General features: G+C 39.5%; 1 protein-coding gene across 5 annotated transcripts in view; it reads left to right on the top strand.

Moving 5' to 3' along the window:
* Positions 1–7,497: 7,497 nt before the first annotated feature.
* GSK3B (glycogen synthase kinase 3 beta) overlaps positions 7,498–19,856 on the top strand; it is a 200,912-nt gene continuing 188,553 nt past the window's right edge. For all 5 annotated transcript variants that reach the window (XM_034659109.1, XM_034659097.1, XM_002915254.4 and 2 more), the window contains exon 1: positions 7,498–8,154. In XM_034659109.1, the coding sequence (XP_034515000.1) occupies positions 8,067–8,154 (88 nt within the window). In that variant the 5' untranslated portion in view covers positions 7,498–8,066. The remainder of the gene's footprint in view (positions 8,155–19,856) is intronic.

Below are 19,856 nucleotides of genomic sequence, written 5' to 3'. Positions count from 1 at the left end.
ACTGAAATCGGATGAAATAGAAAACTTCAACAGACTGATAACAAGCAAAGAAATTGAATCAGTAATCAAAGAGCTCCCAACAGGGCCGCCTGGGTGGCTCAGTCGTAAAGTGTCTGCCTTCCGCTCAGGTCAAGATCCCACGGTCCTGCTCGGGCGGGAAGGCTGCTTCTCCCTCTCCCACTCCCCCAGTTTGTGTTCCCTCTCTCGCTGTGTCTCTGTCAAATAAAGAAAATCTTTAAACAAAACAAAACAAAACAAAACAAAACAAAACAAAACAAAACACCTCCCAACAAACAAAAGTCCAGGACCAGATGGCTACACAGGTGAATTCTACTGAACATTTAAAAAAGAGATAGTACCTATTCTTCTGAAATAGTTCCAAAAAAATAGAAAAGGAAGGAAAAGTTCCAAATTCATTTTATGAGGCCAGCATTACCCTGATATTAAACCTGATATTAGACTCTCCTAAAAAATAGAGAACTACAAGCCAGTATCTTTGGTAAACATGGATGCAAAAATTCTCAATAAAGCACTAGCAAACCAAATCCAACAATACATTAAAAAAATTACTCACCATGATTAAGTGGAATTTATTCCTGGGTTGCAAGTGTGGTTCAATATTCACAAATCAATCAGTATGACACACCACATTAATAAAGGAAAGGAGAACCATATGATCATTTTAATAGGTGCAGAAAAAGCATCTGACAAAGTACAACATTCATTCATGATAAAAACACTCAATAAAGAGGATGGAACATACCTCAACACAATAAAGGCCATATATGAAAAACCCACAGCTACTATCATAATAAATGGGGAACAAGTGAGAGCTTTTCCTTTATGGTCAGGAATAAGCAGGGATGTCCACTCTCACCACTGTTATTTAACACAGCACTGGAAGTCCAAGCCACCGCAATCAGACAACAAAAAGAAATAAAAGGCATCCACATTGGCAAGGAAGAACTAAAACTTTCACTGTTTGCAGATTACATGATACTAACATATAGAAAACCCAAAAGATTCCACCAAGAAAAACCTGCTAGAACTGATAAATAAATTCAGTAAAGTCACAGGATACAAAATCAATATACAGAAACCTGTTGCATTTCTATACACCGACAACTGCGTTGCATTCCTATATACTAATAATGAAGCAGCAGAAAAAGGAATTAAGAAATCAATCCCATTTACAACTGCACCAAAACCAATAAGATACCTAGGAATAAACTTAACCAAAGAGAAAGGCCTATACTCTATACTCTGAAGACTATAAAACCCTGAGGAAAGAAATTGAAGATGACACAAAGAAAAGGAAAGACATCCCATGCTCGTGGGTCAGAAGAATAAATATTGTTGAAATGTCTATACTACCCAAATCAGAATTCAATACAATCCCTATCAAAATACCACCAGCATTTTTCACAGAGCTAGAACAAACAATCCTAAAATTTGTAGGGACCACAAAAGACCCCAAATAGCCAAAGCAAACTTGAAAAAGAAAAGCAAAGCTGGAGGCATCACAATTCTGGACTTTAAGTTATATTACAAAGCTGTAGTGATCAAAACAGTATGATACTGCCACCATAGATCAAAAGAACAGAAAACCCAGAAATGAACCACAACTATATGGTCAATTAATCTCGACAAAGCAGGAAAGAATATCCAATGGGAAAAAGTCTCTTCAACAAACGGTGTTGGGAAAACTGGAAAGCAACATGTAGAAGAATGAAACTGGATCTGGTTTCTTACACCAAACAGAAAGATAAATTCAAAAATTAAAAACCTAAATGTGAGATCTGAAACCATAACAATCCTACAAGAGAATACAGGCAGTAAATTCTTTGACACTGACTACAGCAACTCCTTTCTAGACATGTCTCCTGAGGCAAGGGAAACAAAAGCAAAACCAAACTATCGGGACTTCATCAAAATAAAAAGCTTTTGTACAGCAAAAGAAACAATCAGCATAATTAAAAGGCAACCCACAGAATGGGACAAGATATTTGGAAATGACATATCTGATAAAGGGTTAGCATCCAATCTGTAAAGAACTTATAAAACCCAACAGCCAAAAAATAATTACTTACCTTTCCTGTTAGATGTTAAATTATTGACTAAGTTTCTGTAAGCTTCAGTTTATTAATACCTAATCAAATTGAGTAATTTCATTTTTTTCTTTGGTTCTTCTGCAATCCTACCTTTGTGTTTTCGTCTTAAGTGTTTTGTTTATGTAAAAGTGGAAAAAGAAGATATTACCAGAAAGCACGGAGACAATAAAGATCATCCAAAATGCCATAAAAATTAATATCTGTGTGTGCTTGCATAAATAATTTTATATAAATGAGATAAGCAATGTTACTTTTTAATGGAAGGCAGAGTAATCTAGCAGAAAGACACTCAGGTGTAAAATCACATCCCAGTTCTGCCATTTTTTAAAAGGATTTATTTATTTATTTGAGAGAGAGAGAGAGAGAGCGTGTGCACAAATGCAAGTGGGGAGAGGGGCAGAGAGAGAGAATCCTTAAGCAGATTCCCCGCTGACCACAGAAACTGATGCTGGGCTCGATCCCACCACCCGTGAGATCATGACCTGAGCCATAACCAAGAATTGGTTGCTCAACCGACTGAGCCACCCAGGTGCCCCTCCAGCTTTGGCATTTACTGATCATGTGACCTTGAGCATATACTTATTTTTCCCTCTGTGTATTAAAAGAAGGCTAAGAACACCCATCTCTTGGGGTTTTGAGAGAAATTAAATAGGTACTCAATAAATATGTTTATTTTCCTTTTTTCTTAATCTTTAACCTTGATATTGGAGGGTTTTCCTAGAGCTCATTACTAAACAACCCTTGTTTACCTCATAGTATTTGACTGCAAGTATCTGGAGCAAGGAGACCATATCTTACTAAATTTTGAAGACCAGCATCTTTAGGGGTTTAATATATGCTGGCTAAATAAATGAGGTCCTATAAGAAGAGTTTCCTTGTGGACTTCTATTTGGAATGGCTGACTCTGGGTTCATTTAATTAAACTGCCTCTCGTGTTCTATTTGCTATCTTCATTCTTAAACCTGCCTATATTTTCTCCTAGTTTCAATTAAAAATGCAGCTAAGTGGGGATGCCTGGGTGGCTCAGTGGTTAATCGCGTCTGATTCTCTCTCTCTCTCTCTTTTTTAAAAGATTTTATTTATTTATGCGACAGAGATAGAGACAGCCAGCGAGAGAGGGAACACAAGCAGGGGGAGTGGGAGAGGAATAAGCAGGCTCACAGCGGAGGAGACTGATATGAGGCTCGATCCCAAAATGCTGGGATCACGCCCTGAGCCGAAGGCAGACGCTTAACCGCCGTGCCACCCAGGCGCCCCTCTCTCTCTCTTCTTTTTAAGAATCTTTTAAATTTTAATTTTATTTTTTTAAGATTAAAAAAAAAGATTTATTTGAGAGAGAGAGAGAAAACATAAGTGGGGAGGGGCAGAGGAAGAGGGAGCAGCAGACCCCTGCTGAGCAGGGAGCCCTACATGGGGCTCAATCCTGGGACTCCAGAATCATGACCTGAGCCGAAGGCAGAGCTTAACCGACTGAGCCACCCCGGCGCCCCTAAGTGTCTTATTCTTGATTTTGCCTCAGGTCATGATCTCAGGGTCATGAGATCCAGCCCCAAGTTGGCCTCCACCCGCAGCCGGAAGCCTGCTTGAGATTCTTTCTCCCTCCCCCTTTGCTCCTCCCCCGGCTCATGCAGGCACTCTCTCTCTAATAAATAAATAAATCTTAAAAAAAATGCATCTAAGTGATTTTAAGCAAGTCACTTACTGTAGTGTAGTTTCCTCATTTATAAAAATAGAATAATAGTTTCAAACTAGTACTTCCTAAACTTCACAAACATGATAGTACCTCCTAACTGCAAACTGCTATATAAATTTGTTACTACAGAAGTTAGTTCATTGTGCATTTTAATTCATAATTATTTTCTTGTGGACACACTCATCAACTTCTTTTTTTCCTACCATACTACCAGTTCTGTACCACCCAGCTTTCCTACATTTATCTTTTTCTAATCCTTTGGTTTATTGTTATTGTGGCTCAGAATCACTGATCTCTGCAAGGGAGCATCTGATGAGCCCTGGAGGAAACCAAACTAGAGATATGTTCACAAGTCACACCACAGTTCAAGACATATGGCTTAAACTTTAAGACAGACCAGGAGAGGTGAGGAACATGTTTGAGAGAAGTATGGAGTACAGCAGAGGAACAGGAGATCTGAATCCTGGTTCTGTTACTTTAGCCATGTAGACTTTAGGTAAGTTAGTAAACCTTTCTGGCCCTACATTTCCCCATCTGAAAAGTGGAGGTGGTAACAGAACTTAAATCATAGTATTATAAAAACATAGATAATATGTGTGAAGCACTTAAGAATAGTGCCTGGCACATTGTAAACACTCAGTAAATATCAACTATTATAATTATTATAAAGTGAGCAATGGTTGACAACAGGTGGGAAGGTAAAGCAAGAGTTTGAAAGTTCAGAGAAACACTGAATGTTAATTTCAGTAGTTCCATATTTTCTCATTAACTCCTCCCTTCTTAAGCCCTAATTCTAGACTGAAATACTTTTTTTTCCTTAAAATTTCCCTCCTTGAGTCAGACTTTTTTTAACAGCATCAGTTCAAAATATTTGAAGGCAGTAACAGTAAAGCTACTAATCATAACCTTAAGTTTGACTATTTTTCTACTTTATTGTATATAGAACAGCAGCCGTGTTTCCAATTTGTATAACCTAAACATTTGTTATTCACTTTCTGCTGGTCTAACTGGAAGTAGGGGTAGGGAGTAAAGAGGAAGGCAACATTCACCTGACAAAGTTGCCATGCACTGAGTTTGCTTTTAACATTCTTTATCCATTTCCGTGACATCCAGAGACCTTATGTTTTCTTTTAATTGCAAAGAACAAGAGTCTCTATTGGCTCTAAAATCTATGTTTAGGTTTGATACTACAAATTGACTGCATGCTGGCCATGTCTACTCCTGGATGTTTTTAGTTTGGCCTGCAGGGTTCTCAATATTGGTTGCCAATACTTAAAAATCCGAAAATTTCAAAATCCAGCTTTAGGGTTACTCTTGGGGGAAAAAAACCACGTATTCAGAACATTGGACCCACGTTTTTGTGAGCAACAATCCGCTAGTGCTCCTTTCAGGTACAGCATGGACACTAATTTGCCACATTTCTTATTATTCTCCACTGTTTTACACCAGGCCAGTTGCATTCATTTGAGTCTGCAAACCCTATCTAGACTTTTCCTGTCTCCCATCAAAGCTTACTTTGTTCCAAATCCCTCACAAGTTTTTCAAAGCAACAGCTAAGTAATCTGATCAACTACGAGTATTTTTACATGTGCTTTCTGAAGATAGTATCTTCATAAAAAGTATGACTCTGCAGGTGGAAATTACAGGCACCACGGCATTAGTCAGGATGGCAACCGTCCATTCTACTTTTTCTGCTATCCTGGCGTAGCCATACCTCACTGTCCTCAAGCAAACCTAAGAAATTGGTTCTCAGTAGAACAATGAACACCGGCCTATGTGTGAAACTAGTACTTTTATAGACTTGCCCTAATTCCAAAGGACCAAAAGCTATGGGGCATCTGACTCCCCGTTTCCTCGGAGGCTTCAGGATATCCGGTCTGACGGCATTTCCCCATACCTGTTTTCGGGGCTCGCTTTGCGCTGGGCAGTCGCGCCCAAGGAGCGCGCGCATCAAGCATGAGCTCATTTCTCATGGGCGTTTCCAGAAGGCCCGGCCTGGCTGCGCACACCAGGCGCAGTCGGCCTCTCTTTATCAATGGCCAACGCTGCTGGGCAGGGCGCAAACGCCCAGAGGCGCTGCCTCTCTAGAAGCTTTTATTCCTACTTTAGCATCTGAAAGTTCGCACCGGGCCGAGTAGGCGCCCCGGACCCGACTGGCCCTTACGGGGAAGACGCTGGTTCTTCGGACGCGCTATCCCGGGCGGAGGGAAGGCTCCGGCGCGATTTTAGCCGCGCCGGGCCGAGAGACACTTGGTGGTTGGGGAGAGCCCCTCTTAACTCTCTGTTCGCTTGAGCGCTCCGAGCCCAGCACCGCTGACCGCAGCAGTTTCGGACCGGCTGCGCGGAGTGCCCGCGCTCCCTATCTGCGGTTTCCACAACGGCTGAGAAGCTGCAGACAAGTCCGTCGCACCGTCCGCCACGACCCCACTAGAGCCTCTCTCCGCTCTTGGGACCGCCGCCGGAGGTGGAAGGCCAATCAAACCGCATCTAGGTCTTGCGATTGGACGGCAGTGAGTGCTGATTGGCTGCCGCTGCGGGTTTCGGCCTCCCTCCTTTTCACTTTTGCCCCCACTCCAGTGCCAAAGCTTCAAGCCAATAAGAAGGCGCTTTATAGACGCCCTCCCTTTTCTTTCTTCTTCTCCCCACCTTGGCGAGGGAGGAGACGTTCTGACTGGTCATACTGTCCTCGGAAGCCCCCCTCGCTTCGCCAATCACTGGGGGAGGTACACTCCCAGCGGAGTTTTCGGCCAATTACAAGGCGGCCGCGGCGCCCAGCCGTGCTGTTTCACCAGTGACTCCGGGTTTTCACGGTCCTTAACTCTTCAAGCTTTTTCGTGAGGCCCGGCCACTGTGATTGGCCACTGCTGCCATTGTCGAATTTCTCCTCTAGCCAGCCACAGAACGAGAACCCACCTTCTTCTCGTTCGGCTATCTTCGGCATTTTTCGCTTTTTGGGCGTGGATTTCTAGCGACACTTTCTAATTGGTTTCTCAGGTCGATCGGCTTTTTCCGGGAGGAGTCGCAAAAAATCGACGTCCGTGATTGGCTCTGCTCCGCTTCGGCTCCGTAGCCGAAGCGGGCGGGCGCGGACCTCGGCCGGCGATTCCCAGACGCCTGTTACGCGGGTGGCGGGGCGCTGGGCGGTGTAAGGCTGGGTGGGGGAGGAAGGAGGCGGAGGACGAGTAGGAGGGGAGAGGGGGAGTGGGGAAGAGCTAAGCGGCTGCGCAGACGGCGCTCCTCACACAGAGCAGCCCCCGACCCGGTCGAATGCAGGCTTGCGCTGCTGCCGCCGCCGCCACCGCCGCCGCCTCCTGGGCCGAGTGACAAAGGAAGGAAGGAAGCGAGGAGGAGCCGGCCCCGCAGCCGCTGACAGGGCTTCGGGCTGGGGGCAAAGCGCGGACACTTCCTGAGCGGGCACCGAGTAGAGGCGAGGGGCGGGAGGGCGGCCGCGCTGGTGCCGCGGACTGGGGAGGGGGCCCCAAGGGACGGAAGCGGTTGCCGGGTTCCCATGTCCCCGGCGTATGGGGAGCAGTCGAGGATCCGCTGCCTGGGGTCTGAAGGGAGCTGCCTCCGCCACAGCCGCCGCCATGGCCGCTGGATCCAGCCGCCGCCTGCAGCTGCTCCTGGCGCAATGAGAAGAGGAGCTGCCGCCACCGCCCGCCTCTGACTGACTCGCGACTCTGCCGCCCTCCAGTTCGCCGGGCCCCTGCCGTCAGCCCGCCGGATCCCGCCGCTGCCGGAGCCGCAGCGTTTCCCGTCGCATCGCCGAGCCACCCCCTCCCTCTCCCTCCCTCCTTCCCATCCCCCCTTCTTTTCAAGCGTGAGACTCGTGATCCTTCCGCCGCTTCCCTTCTTCATTGACTCGGAAAAAAAATCCCCGAGGAAAATATAATATTCAAAGTACTTATTTTCAATCAAGTATTTGCCCCCGTTTCACGTGATATATTTTTTTTTAAGACTCCCCCCTCCCTTTTTCCCCTCCAAGGAAAGGGAGGGGAAAGAATTGTATTTTTTTCCCCAGCCCCAAATCATCTATATGTTAAATATCCATACTGATCTGCCTTGAAGGAGAAATACATCGCTCGTTTTTTTTTTTAAAGCTGTACAAAAGGAGTGAAAAGCCAAGAGGACGAAGTCTTTTTTTTATCTTCTTGTGGGAGAACTTAATGCTGCATTTATCATTAACCTAACACCCCAACATAAAACAAAAGGAAGAAAAGGAGGAAGGAAGGAAAAGAGGGTGATTCGGGAAGAGAGTGATCATGTCAGGGCGGCCCAGAACCACCTCCTTTGCGGAGAGCTGCAAGCCAGTGCAGCAGCCTTCAGCTTTTGGCAGCATGAAAGTTAGCAGTGAGTATCGATTTTATTTTACACCCCTTCTCCACCTCACCCTTAAAATAAGAAGCCTTAACTAACCAGGATCTTAAAATATTAGACCTCCTGATAAGAATAATCAGAGGTAGGGGAAAAGGGCAAAAACCTGTTTTCAGTCAAGGATGAGGCAGCTCCCTCTTTTCTCCTCCCATATCACCTCCCCCGGTCTCATTAACCTTGAATTGAGAGAATATGCTTTTTATTTGGATGATTTGATTTGAAACTTGCTTCTTTTCTTATACTTTTTGTGCTATTGGTAGTCAGCTTTATCATGTGCTTGAGTATTTCCGTGTTAAAATAGTGATGAAAGTATTTACTTGCTCATCCTTTTGAATAAAGAGAAGGACAAGACGATAAAAATCGTTACGTACATTTGCAGAGTATGTGTCTTTTTGGAATGAGGCTTATTTTATTTAGCTCAGGTCTCGGGTTATCATAGTTTTGTATACTTGCTAGAAAGACTAAATGTCACAGTCTCCTAACATTTGTTTCTTGCTTGTGTGACTGACTACAAAGTATTTGTTCTTAATCCAGAGATGAACTTGCTCAGTACCTAGCATTCACGTTTGGAGGCGAGCCTTGAGTTCACCCTTTAGAGAGGGTCGGTGGGAGCTAGTAGAGACCCAGTAGCTGTAGTATCGCTGCAGGCATTGTTTTAATTGGACACATGATTTAATGTTATCTCTTAACCTTCCCGTTTTGACATTGCCAATTTACCACTATATAATTTATGTTTAATCAGAAGGTAACTAGGAAGTTGGTCCAAGTTTTGTTTGAGGTTTGTATTGTCATGTTGCCAGATACTAAGTTGAATGTTAATTGTCACTGACTCATCATTAAGTTCGGTTTTGGGGTGCCATTGCATTCAGCACTTGTTAAATGATCTAGAAGTTCAAGGGTCCCTTCTTAGTACTATCTAAAATACTCTTGCGTTGGTTTCCTGCCACATTTAGATAAAACAATGGGTTTTAGTTATAACAGTGTGAATTTAGACCTTTCTGTCATAGGTTTTGCAGAAGGCTGTAGCCCTGGATGTAATAGGGATATTTGAACTTGTGTTCAGGGTTGTTGCTAGACTGTACTTTTGTCCCAGATTTGTGCTAAATAGTCTGTGTTCTTGAGGTGTTTGATACACTAAGTATCTACTGTTCCGAAGTATCTCTATTTGTAGATATGTTTATGTGGTATTTAGTGACAGCCTATTTAAACCATACTTCCAGAATTTGACAAAAATATCTACATTGTTTCCTTACTCCTTGAGAAAGGGGCACAATGAGGGCAAAGAAAAACTATTTTGTTGCCTAGGAGAAGGAGAGAACTGAAGAACTGAGATTTTTAAAAAATATACACATGCTGTTATGTGAAATTGATTATATCCTTAAGCAACCTAAAATTATCATTTTTATTGAGCTCAGGATTTCGATTCATGTTGGCTTTTGGACTTGACTGAAACAGGATAGTCTAAGGTAGTAGCTGAATGGCAGATCAGTTTTTAAAGTTATTTATTATTTATTTTGTGACTAGTACAGAATGCTGGGTATGTGAAGAGGGGAGCTGATGATGCATTTTTCAGAGAAGAGTCAAGCTTTCTAAGCACTTCATAGGGTCATTTGAAAGGAATATTTTAAAATTCTGGGGTAATTTTCAGCTATGATGAGGCAAATCTTATAATAGCTACTTAAGAGCCTCTTGTACTGGAGTGTTTGTATGTTTTTCGTCTTGGTAATACAGTTTAAAAACCACTTGAAATCAATTTTAGCTAATTATTTTATTAGATCAATTTCAGAGAGCAAAATAGAATAGCTTATAATGTTAAGTTTTTGGACTTTTCATTTTGTTTCCGAGATTTTCTTTGAAAATGACTCCTTAATTCTTGGTAACGTTGTTGACTGAGGATGGAGTAACTCTTGTAAAGTGCATAGGTTAAAGTGTTTAATTTTCTGTTCTCATATAGGTCAACTTAACATTTAAAAAACTGGAGTTCAATGCAGATTTTGTGTTTTTGACAACTTTGACTGTAAGGACACTTTGGAAGAAAAAGAGTATCATTAAACAATTGTTACAGTGCTACTGTTCTAAGGGTCCCATGTTCAAAAGAGAGATACATAAAGAAATTAAAGTCCTTGGCCTCAAAAGCTTATCATTTAGTCATAGAGGCAGGTTATGGGACAAAATATGAAAACAATATCATGATTACTGCAAGATTACAAATACAAAAGAATGTTTTGTTAAGAGGGATGAAGAATACAGGGGTGGGGTGAGGCCTCTGCGTTGGAGAGGAAGGACTTCCTGCAGAGATGTGTTTTAAGACAGGTGTTAAAGGAGACAGTCGCTTGAATTGATAGAGAAGCATAAAGGATTCTGGATGGGAGGAATGGACAGAGGCACAGAGATGGTGATTTTTGTGTGGCAGGTAGATAATTTTTGTACTTACCGAGCAAGTTGGTAAATCTGAGTTAAAGGGGCCTAAGTAGGAAAATAAGAGATAGAGTTTGGAAAATGTGTTAACCATAGCCGATGGAGGGAAGAGGGGGCCTGTAAGAGTTTGGTTGTGATTCAAGAGAGATTGGGATTTACTGTAGATTGGTGAACAAGATATCTGAAGGTGATTTGGGCAGCTGAGCTAATAGATAAATTAGAGCCCTTTCAGGGAGATAGTAGGGTATGTTGTGAACATGAGGAAGTATAAAATAAAATGTGAAAATGGTATGAAAATAACACATTTGAGAGAGAGTGTGAATGAGGAACTGGCAGGACTTTGGATTGGATAGAAGGGGAATATTTGGGAAGGAGTCAGGAGTTAAAAATAAATTCTGATGTTGTTGGTCTGGAAGACTTGACCGCCGAGTTATATTGTCGATTGTAATGGGAAAGTTGAGAAAGTGCTGAGATGAGAAGGTAGATGAGTTCACTTTTCAAAAATTTAATGTACAGTAGGTTCCCTTGAAATTCAGCAGACAGCATTTGGTTACTGGAAATGATATTTAACTTTACAGTCTATTAATTGCACAATTTCTAATTTTTCTTCACCTAAAAATGTTGGGTTTATTTTTGGGAGCAGTAAACTAATGGTTTTTATTTAATGCTTTCTGTTAAAGTCTTAAAAAAGAAAGTAATTTTTTATGTAGATTCAAAAACCTCACCCTTGACCCTAGTTGTAACAGTTCCGTGGTAATTTATCAAAAAACAGTGGAAATATTTTTTGGACTAAACTGTGACATAAAAACTTTAGGTATTTTATTTTTTATTTTTTTAAAGATTTTATTTATTTATTTGACAGAAAGAGAGCGAGAGAGCACAAGCATGGGGAGCTGCAGGCTGAGGGAGAGGGAGAAGCAGGCTTCCCACTGAGTGGGGGTGCCAGACGTGGGGCTCGATCCTAGGACCCTGGGATCGCGACCTGAGTCGAAGGCAGATGCTTAACTGACTGAGCCACCCAGATGGCCCAAAACTGGATACTTTAAATAGCCTTTAGTTTAATCTTTGGTACGTTTAAAACCTGTTTTTCATAAATAATGGTTATTCTTAGGTAAACTTTGCACTTAAAATAATGATAATAATAATAATAGTAGTCTTTATTTGGTTTGCAAAGGTTGAGTCAAGCATTCATCCCAATTTTGTTTGTTTATTTATTTTAAAGATTTATTTACTTAAAGAGAGGGAGAGCACAAGCAGGAGGGGCAGAGGGACAGGAAGAGAGAAACTCAAGCAGCAGAGGGCAGAGCCTGAAGTGGGGCTTGATCTCACAACCCTGAGATCAGGGCCTGAGCCCAAACCAAGAGTCAGGCCCTTAATAGACTGCACCACCCAGGCGCCCCACTCATCCCAAGTTTAAATCATGTATTTAAATTGTATATTTGAAATATTTCTTTTTACTTAACTATGGTGAAACCAGGGTTCTCTTTTTGGTTCACATTTGGACCCAAGTGTTATTAAGTAAATGTTAGCAGCTATACAGTTCCCCCTGTAGCTTTGTAATATTTTATTACTCAAAGTTTTGAGTAATATTTTACTCAAAAAAGAGAAGGTAAAGGACTTCCTGTGGTGATTTTGATTAAAATATTAGTAATAAATCCTTTTGGTATACTATTGGAAAAAATTTAGCTAATTGGCTAGGTTTAATTTTTAAATACAAGATTTAGAAAGAGGAAAGTAAATCGGTGAGTATCATTTATTTCCTCATATAAAACTTTTTATATCAATTTTTTTAATGAAGAGAGAATAATTAATAGTAGTTGCATATTATTGTGCAGTATTTAGTCATATTGTATTAAAACCAAAAACTATGTGGCAACTTAAGAGCTATCCTATTCCCAAGGGAGTTTAACCTCCTTGTGACATCTAAAAATAAGCTTATTAGAATTTAGCCAATTTCTAGATCATCCATGTTTATGTGGATGAGAGCTCATATATGAGCCTGAAAGCCTTACTTTCATTAAGCTTTCATTCTTTTTCCGACCAAACCTTTCCAGAGTTGTTAAAACACTAATACTTTCATATAAGAATTGCATACTCTTCTTGTTGCATGCATCTGTATAATGCTAATTGTGAAATGATTTTAAGGTACAAGTACTAGGGCAAAACTTTAAGGGAACCCAAAGATTCATAAATAGATTTATGGCTGATGGAGAATGGCATTGAGAAAATGAGGTGACATTCATTTCACTGGCGTAGTTCACATGAAAATCAGTTCTTGTACTCTGTGCTGCCTGTCCCTTGTTTTGGACTTCGGTTGCAGGTGTGAGATACTGTTTTGGAGAAACAGCAAGGCTGGTGAAGCCAGAGTTTTTTAGGTGTCAGCAGCAGATTTAGACTAGGGGAGCTCTGTTTTTTGCTTTATGTATGGAGAATGCTGTGAAACAGGCACATGCTGACCTGATGCCACAGTTTCATACTTTTTAATAAGACTCATGGGATTGTGGGATAGGGATGGGGATGGGCAGGCTGTAAGTCTGTGGTGTCTCTTGTGATGCTCCACCCTACAATGGAGAATGGAGGGACAGCATGTGGGTGTGCCTGGAGTATATGCTGGTACTAACAGGACCAACTTGATTTCCCAGATACTGTTCTAAAAACATAATCATTGTAAGTACATGAATTTGTTGGAACATTTAGCATCATTTTCTAGCATATTTTTGGGCAGGGGGTGTGGTGGAAAAAGAATCTTAAATGATTTCAAGAATAGAGGTATTTTTATGGTTTACTGGTTTTAGAGTAGGGGTTGCAGTCTTTGGATTGTAATCTTGGATTGTACAAATCTTCCTTGGTTATGTGAATTGTCTTTGAAATTGGTTGAATGTGATGTAGAAGTATGTGTTCATATAAAGACCTGTGTGAATAGTATAAGGAAAAACCAACAGTAGAGTTAAAGGAGAAAGCTTACTTGTTTTTCCAAAAGTTTCTACTGTTAAATTGATTTTAAAAAGGGACATTTATTTTATTCTATTACTGAGTTTTCTGTTTTTAAAAATGAGTTAACACCAAGCACATAATGGACATTCAGAAAATTATTTCAATATATACTGTATCTGTAATGTGCTTGGTCTGGTATAAAATATAAAGATAAAACTTTGTAGATTTGGATTCTTAGTTTACAATCCCCCTGCCCCCTTTTGCTTATGTTTTAGGGAGAAAGGTCTACTTTTAAAGGGTATGCAAGTTAAAATTTTGTAAATAGTTGAATCTTATATTTTTGTATTGAATAGTTTTCTCAGAAGCATTCTGGTTTGATCAGATTGAGGCAATGATGTATTTTTTTGGTTTTCAATTCTGCCAAATCAACTTTTCCTTTTGTCTCCAGGGTGCCATGGCCAACAATGGCATAAAATATGAGTCCCTTAACATGTTCTCTTTTCTACATATTCTGGAGTCATTAATTTCTTGATTGTCCTTTGAAATTAATTTAATAACATTTCTGATGGAAGAGGAACTGTTTTTCTAGAAACTTGTATTTTAGATGGTGGTGAAATTTAAATGAACTTAATAGGCCTAGGATTGAACAGGCATGCCCTAAAGTCAAAAGTCAAGAGGTGGGTAGGCAGGCAAAAATATTAGTGACACTGGTACAAAACACTAACGTTAGGACTCTTTTTCATTATCATGTGAAATCCTAGGCTTTTGAAGCTAAAAATAGGTTACTTTAATAGAAAGTGGCCACAAATAGTGTGATTGACATGTGATATGTCTATTGAATATTTACTGTGTTCTAAATAAGCATTCTGCCAAGTTCTTTATATGCAATATTTCATTGTAATCATTACAGCAACTCTACAAACTAGCTAATACTATTATCCCCACTTTATAGATAAGGTAAATGAAATTTAGAGAGGTGAAACAATTTATCCAAGATTACTTGGACAAAAAAAGGTGCCTTGCTAGAATTTAAACCCAGACATTCTGATTCTAGAGCTCTCGCTCTATATTGTATATATTATAGAGAATTGTAATGCTGTTACCTGTTACTTGGATTCCAGAGATAAGCTAAAGTGCCTTTTGCTTTTAGGATAGTCTTTCATTGCTAATTAGTGTATGTGTAAGACTTTCATGATTAGGGGCGCCTGGGTGGCTCAGTCGTTAAGCGTCTGCCTTCTGGCTCAGGGCATGATTCCAGCGTTCTGGGATCAAGCCCCACATCAGGCTCCTCTGCTGGGAGCCTGCTTCTTCCTCTCCCACTCCCCCTGCTTGTGTTCCCTCTCTTGCTGGCTGTCTCTCTCTGTCAAATAAATAAATAAAATCTTAAAAAAAAAAAGACTTTCATGCTTAATACTGCTTTTAAAATTAGTTTCAGGCATGCCTGTTAGCAAATATAGTACTTAAGTATTTACAGTTACATTGAAAAAATGGTCCATTCTCTTAAGATTTCAGGAAAACTTAAGACAAACATGAAAATGGAAATATTAGGGATTATGCCAGTCAAAAAAGAAAAATAAGTAATATATGGAATTTTTTTAATGTTCAGAGAACTGTTTTTTTTAATTGAAAAGTAATGATCATATGTAAATCTGGTGTATTTATGTTTCCATGTAGTATTAGACTGTGATTCTCCAAATAAGCTATTATTAAGGATTATTACTTCTGTCTCTTTCTATAGGTTGTGAAGTGTTCTGAGTGTTCTCTTCCTCCTTTCAGTACTTGACAGCAAACTTCATGAGTATATATGTGTGTGTGTGTAGTTTTGTGATGTTACGTATATAAAATTAGTCAAATGTCTATTGGACATTTGTTATAACTGTGAGGCTTCAGGGTTTTTTGTTATTGTTCTTGTTTTTTTAAAGAATAATAGCTATGCATCAATGTGGAATTGGGTTTTTTGGAAAATCGCCTTTTTTGGAGTTGGTTGGTATTTGACAATCAGAAAGTAAACTAAAGAGGCTCCTGGGGGCGCCTGGGTGGCACAGCGGTTAAGCGTCTGCCTTCGGCTCAGGGCGTGATCCCGGCGTTCTGGGATCGAGCCCCACATCAGGCTCCTCTACTATGAGCCTGCCTTCCTCTCCCACTCCCCTTGCCTGTGTTCCCTCTCTCGCTGGCTGTCTCTATCTCTGTCGAATAAATAAAATCTTTAAAAAAAAAAAAAAAGAGGCTCCTGAACATCTGAAATCCTCAGACAAGTGGTGCAGACACTTTGTTCATATGTTTGTTTTTAGGCTGTTATTTACAATTCTTTATTATTATTTAACACATAGTTGTAATTCATTCAGTTGTCTGGTTTTTTAAAACTTCAAATTAGAAGAGAATGAACGGATACTGGTATTAAGCATTACACCTCCTAAAAAGAACAGAAGGAAAAGCAAGCATATTGGGATTACTTAGTGTAGGCTTACAAGCTCCAGGGGAAATCACTCTGATAATTGTTCAAAATGTTGACCTAGAGAAGTTTAAATTATATCTCTTTTAAAAGGGCAGGAGGATACCTGGGGTTCTGTAATAACTTCTCACTACATCAAACATTCTCTAATTTGTTGGTCACTGAAGTGATGAGGAAGAGAAATGGGTCATCACTGGTTGACCAACTCTATTTGCATTCCAGTGGTATGGATAAAGGTTCTGAAGTTTTTAGTATGCTAGCCCAGATACATTTATTATCCAGGAACGGCATTTTATCTGATTTAAGGTTTGTTGTCTTTTTTTCTTTTCTTTTGTGGTATTATGGAGTTGCTATTTGGATTTTAACCTGCTCATAACTTCTATCTGTGGAATACTTAGAAGGCACTGCATAGGGTTATTAAGCTTTTTTATGAATTATGATTAGCTACTGGTAATTTTACCAAACTCACTTAAGACCTGTTAATGAGAATTTGAAAAGGTGCGTATCCTAATTGTTGATCTGAAGAAAAAGGACAATCATGGCCATCCAATCATCTTTTGGAAGTCTAAGAAATTCTTAAGGGCTTTATTGGCTAATATAACTAAAAAATGTTGGGTGCTTTAGATTTCTTTCCAAGGAAGAGTAACCTATCTTAAAAATGTGACTCCTTTTACTTTTCCTAATTCCATAAAGTCAGTTAATTCTTTTTTTTTTAAACTGCTTTTATTTTTTTAGAGAGTGCACGTGCACACAAGTAGGGGAAGGGGTGGAGGGAGAGAAAGACTCTCAAACAGGCTCCACATGGAGTCCCACACAGGGCTTGAGCTCAGGACCCTGAGATCATGACTCGAGCTGAAATCAAGAGTTGGACGCTCAACCAACTGAGCTACCCAGGCATCCCAGTTAATTCTTTTTAATGGATTAACCACTTTTTCATGACATGTGTTGAAGTCATTGAGCTGAGTCAAATTGCTACTCCCAGATTTTTAAGTCTGTAGAGGCATCATCTGAAGAATTTGTGGTGCTGGCGTAGATACCTGGCATCAGACTGCCAGCATTGCAGATGTATTTGCTGCAGTTCCCTATTGGCATTTCAGTTTTCACACTATTTATTAAACTCTAAAGGGAAGGGGGAAACTTTGAGTTGGTAGGGTTTCAATAGTAGTACATAACTGTATGCATATAGGTATATCATATTTATATAATTATAGCAATAACCACAATATTACTGATTGGATGCTGTATGGTAGACAATTACATGCTAGTCTTATTTACATATTTTGCTTTAAAAAATGGAATTTACTCATGTGATTAAAAATTTTCAAGGTTTTTAGTGATGTCTTTGTCTTGCTCCTGCTTTTTAACTACCAGTTCCCTTCCTGGAGACAGCATCCCGGTGTCTTAAGATTCCTTCTGTAGATACTCTGTTTCTTTACATGTTATTTCTATTATGGAATTATATTTTGTGTATACATACCTAAGTGAACACAGCTTTAGCATAAGAGTGTTAGAATTAAAACAATTTAAATCAATAATTCTAGAAAATTGCTAATGTTTTCCATTATAGTAGGTTACTAAGGCCTTATTTTACTGAATGTGAGTTAGATGGGGAGTAAGTACAAAGGTGAGAGAGTGCTGCTTCTCTTGGTAATAAGAAGTAAAATGCTAATAGTCACAACCAGTGAATACTTAGCACGTTTAAAATATTTCCTGCTCTGTATTTGAGAAATGATCCATAGCGTCAAGTACGTATTATCATTCTTGCTGGAAGTAGTTGTCATGGTAAAGAAAAACGCAAAGGAAAACTCACTTTTTCCTTTAACTTTCCATTTTTCTAACATCTTAGATGAGAAAAACCTGTTCTCTTGAGAGATCAGAGGCGCAGAGTGCGTCAATGTCAATGAAGCCTGTGCCTTTTACCTCTTTAAGAGCGCACGGTTTCATTCTGCTTCTAAACCAAGCACTCGTTAGTCTTTTAAAAAAAAATTTTTAAATTTTTATAAAATAGTACATTCATACTATTTAAAGAAATCAGATTGTGCAGAAAGTCTTAGGAAGCCACTCTTTTCTCTTTTCTATTTCTCATAGGCAAACTTAACTCTGACAGCTGTTTTTCTCTATTAGTTTTTGTCATATTTTTAGTTAGTATACTTTTACCTATTTGCTAAAATTACTTTTTGATATTATTTGTTTTCTCATTATGATAGATATTATTTATTCTCATTGCCCTTTTGCTAGCATGCTAATATACTATTTTTAGCTAAATAATTTTTAAAATTATTATTCAAATGATTAACCCTCAGTATCTAGACACTAAGCAGTATTCTTAACAGAAGCAGATAGTGTGCAATGATCACATAACCTTTTAAAAACGGCTTTATTGGGGCGCCTGGGTGGCACAGCGGTTACGCGTCTGCCTTCGGCTCAGGGCGTGATCCCGGCATTATGGGATCGAGCCCCACAATCAGGCTCCTCCGCTATGAGCCTGCTTCTTCCTCTCCCACTCCCTGCTTGTGTTCCCTCTCTCGCTGGCTGTCTCTATCTCTGTCGAATAAATAAATAAAATCTTTAAAAAAAAAACGGCTTTATTGAGATATCGAATGATATCTCATACCATAAGATTTATTCATTTGAAGTGTACAGTGGTTTAGTATGTCTACAGAGTCGTGCAGCTATCAACTAATACTAGCACATTTTTGTATGTGCTATCACCCTGTATGCAATGATAGTCATTCCCCACATTCTCCTTCCTCTCAGCTCTAGGTAACTACTAAACTACTTTCTGTTTCTATGGATTTGCCTATTCTCAACATTTCATATGAATGGACTCATACAATATGTAGCTTTTGTGACTGGCTTCTTTTATTTCATATAATGTCTTCTGTGTCCATCTATGTTGTAGCATTTATCAGTTCTTCATTCCTTTTTATTTTTGAATAATATTCCATTGTATGGAATTGCCATCATTTGTTTATCTGTTCTTCAGTTGGTGGGCATTTGGATTGTTAGCTACTTTCTGGCTAGTATGAATAATACTGCTATGACCATTTGTGAAAAAGTTTTTGTGTGGACATGTATTTTCTTATCTTTTGAGTATATTACCTAGGAGGGGAATTGCTAGATTGTATGATAACTGTTAAATATTTTAAGGAACTGTCAAACTGTTTCCAAAGCGGCAATCACATTTCCTTTGCTTTTAATTTTTTTTTTTACAGTTTATTGTTTCCATTTTCTTTTTTCTTGTACTGTTTGCAATTATCATAATCTTGATTTTTTTTTTTTTACCCCTCAAATTTTATCAAGGATTCTCTAGATTCTACTCCACCCTCTGTCCTTTTCCTGGAGTCCTCATCTTATTGCTGAGATCTGGCTTGGTAGTTCTCCAGGCCCCACTGTATAGCTGTCACCCTGACTTCATTGCTCTTCAGGGTCCACTCCTATTTCCCTGGATCCCATGTCTTTGTATCACGAAGTACTTATCTTAACATAATCTCATGAAATCAGCCAGCAATGCCCCCCAAATTAACTGCTTGGTAAATGTATCTAAAAAAGTTGTTTGATGGTTGTTTTTTTACACATTTGCTCCAACACAGTAGTTAAGCTGATGCGCTTTTTTGGCATGTGTCTCATCTTTTCAGTGTCTAGACACTGAGGCATAGATGTTTGGGAGGTTACTTTATATCATTATGATCAAGTGATTACCATGCCATCATGAAGTGACAGGCTAAAACAAGTACAGCTAAAACACAGAAATCTGAACAATACTAATATTAGACAATTGTTTAAGCCAGAGCTATTCAATATAATGTAAGCCACAAATGTGAGTCACGTATGTAATATAAAATTTTCTTTTTTACATTAAAAAGAGTAAATA

Source organism: Ailuropoda melanoleuca, chromosome 1, assembly GCF_002007445.2.
Source record: "Ailuropoda melanoleuca isolate Jingjing chromosome 1, ASM200744v2, whole genome shotgun sequence".
Taxonomy (NCBI): Eukaryota; Metazoa; Chordata; class Mammalia; order Carnivora; family Ursidae; genus Ailuropoda; species Ailuropoda melanoleuca.
Note: the sequence above shows the minus strand (reverse complement) of the source record. Positions and strands in the feature narration are given on the sequence as shown.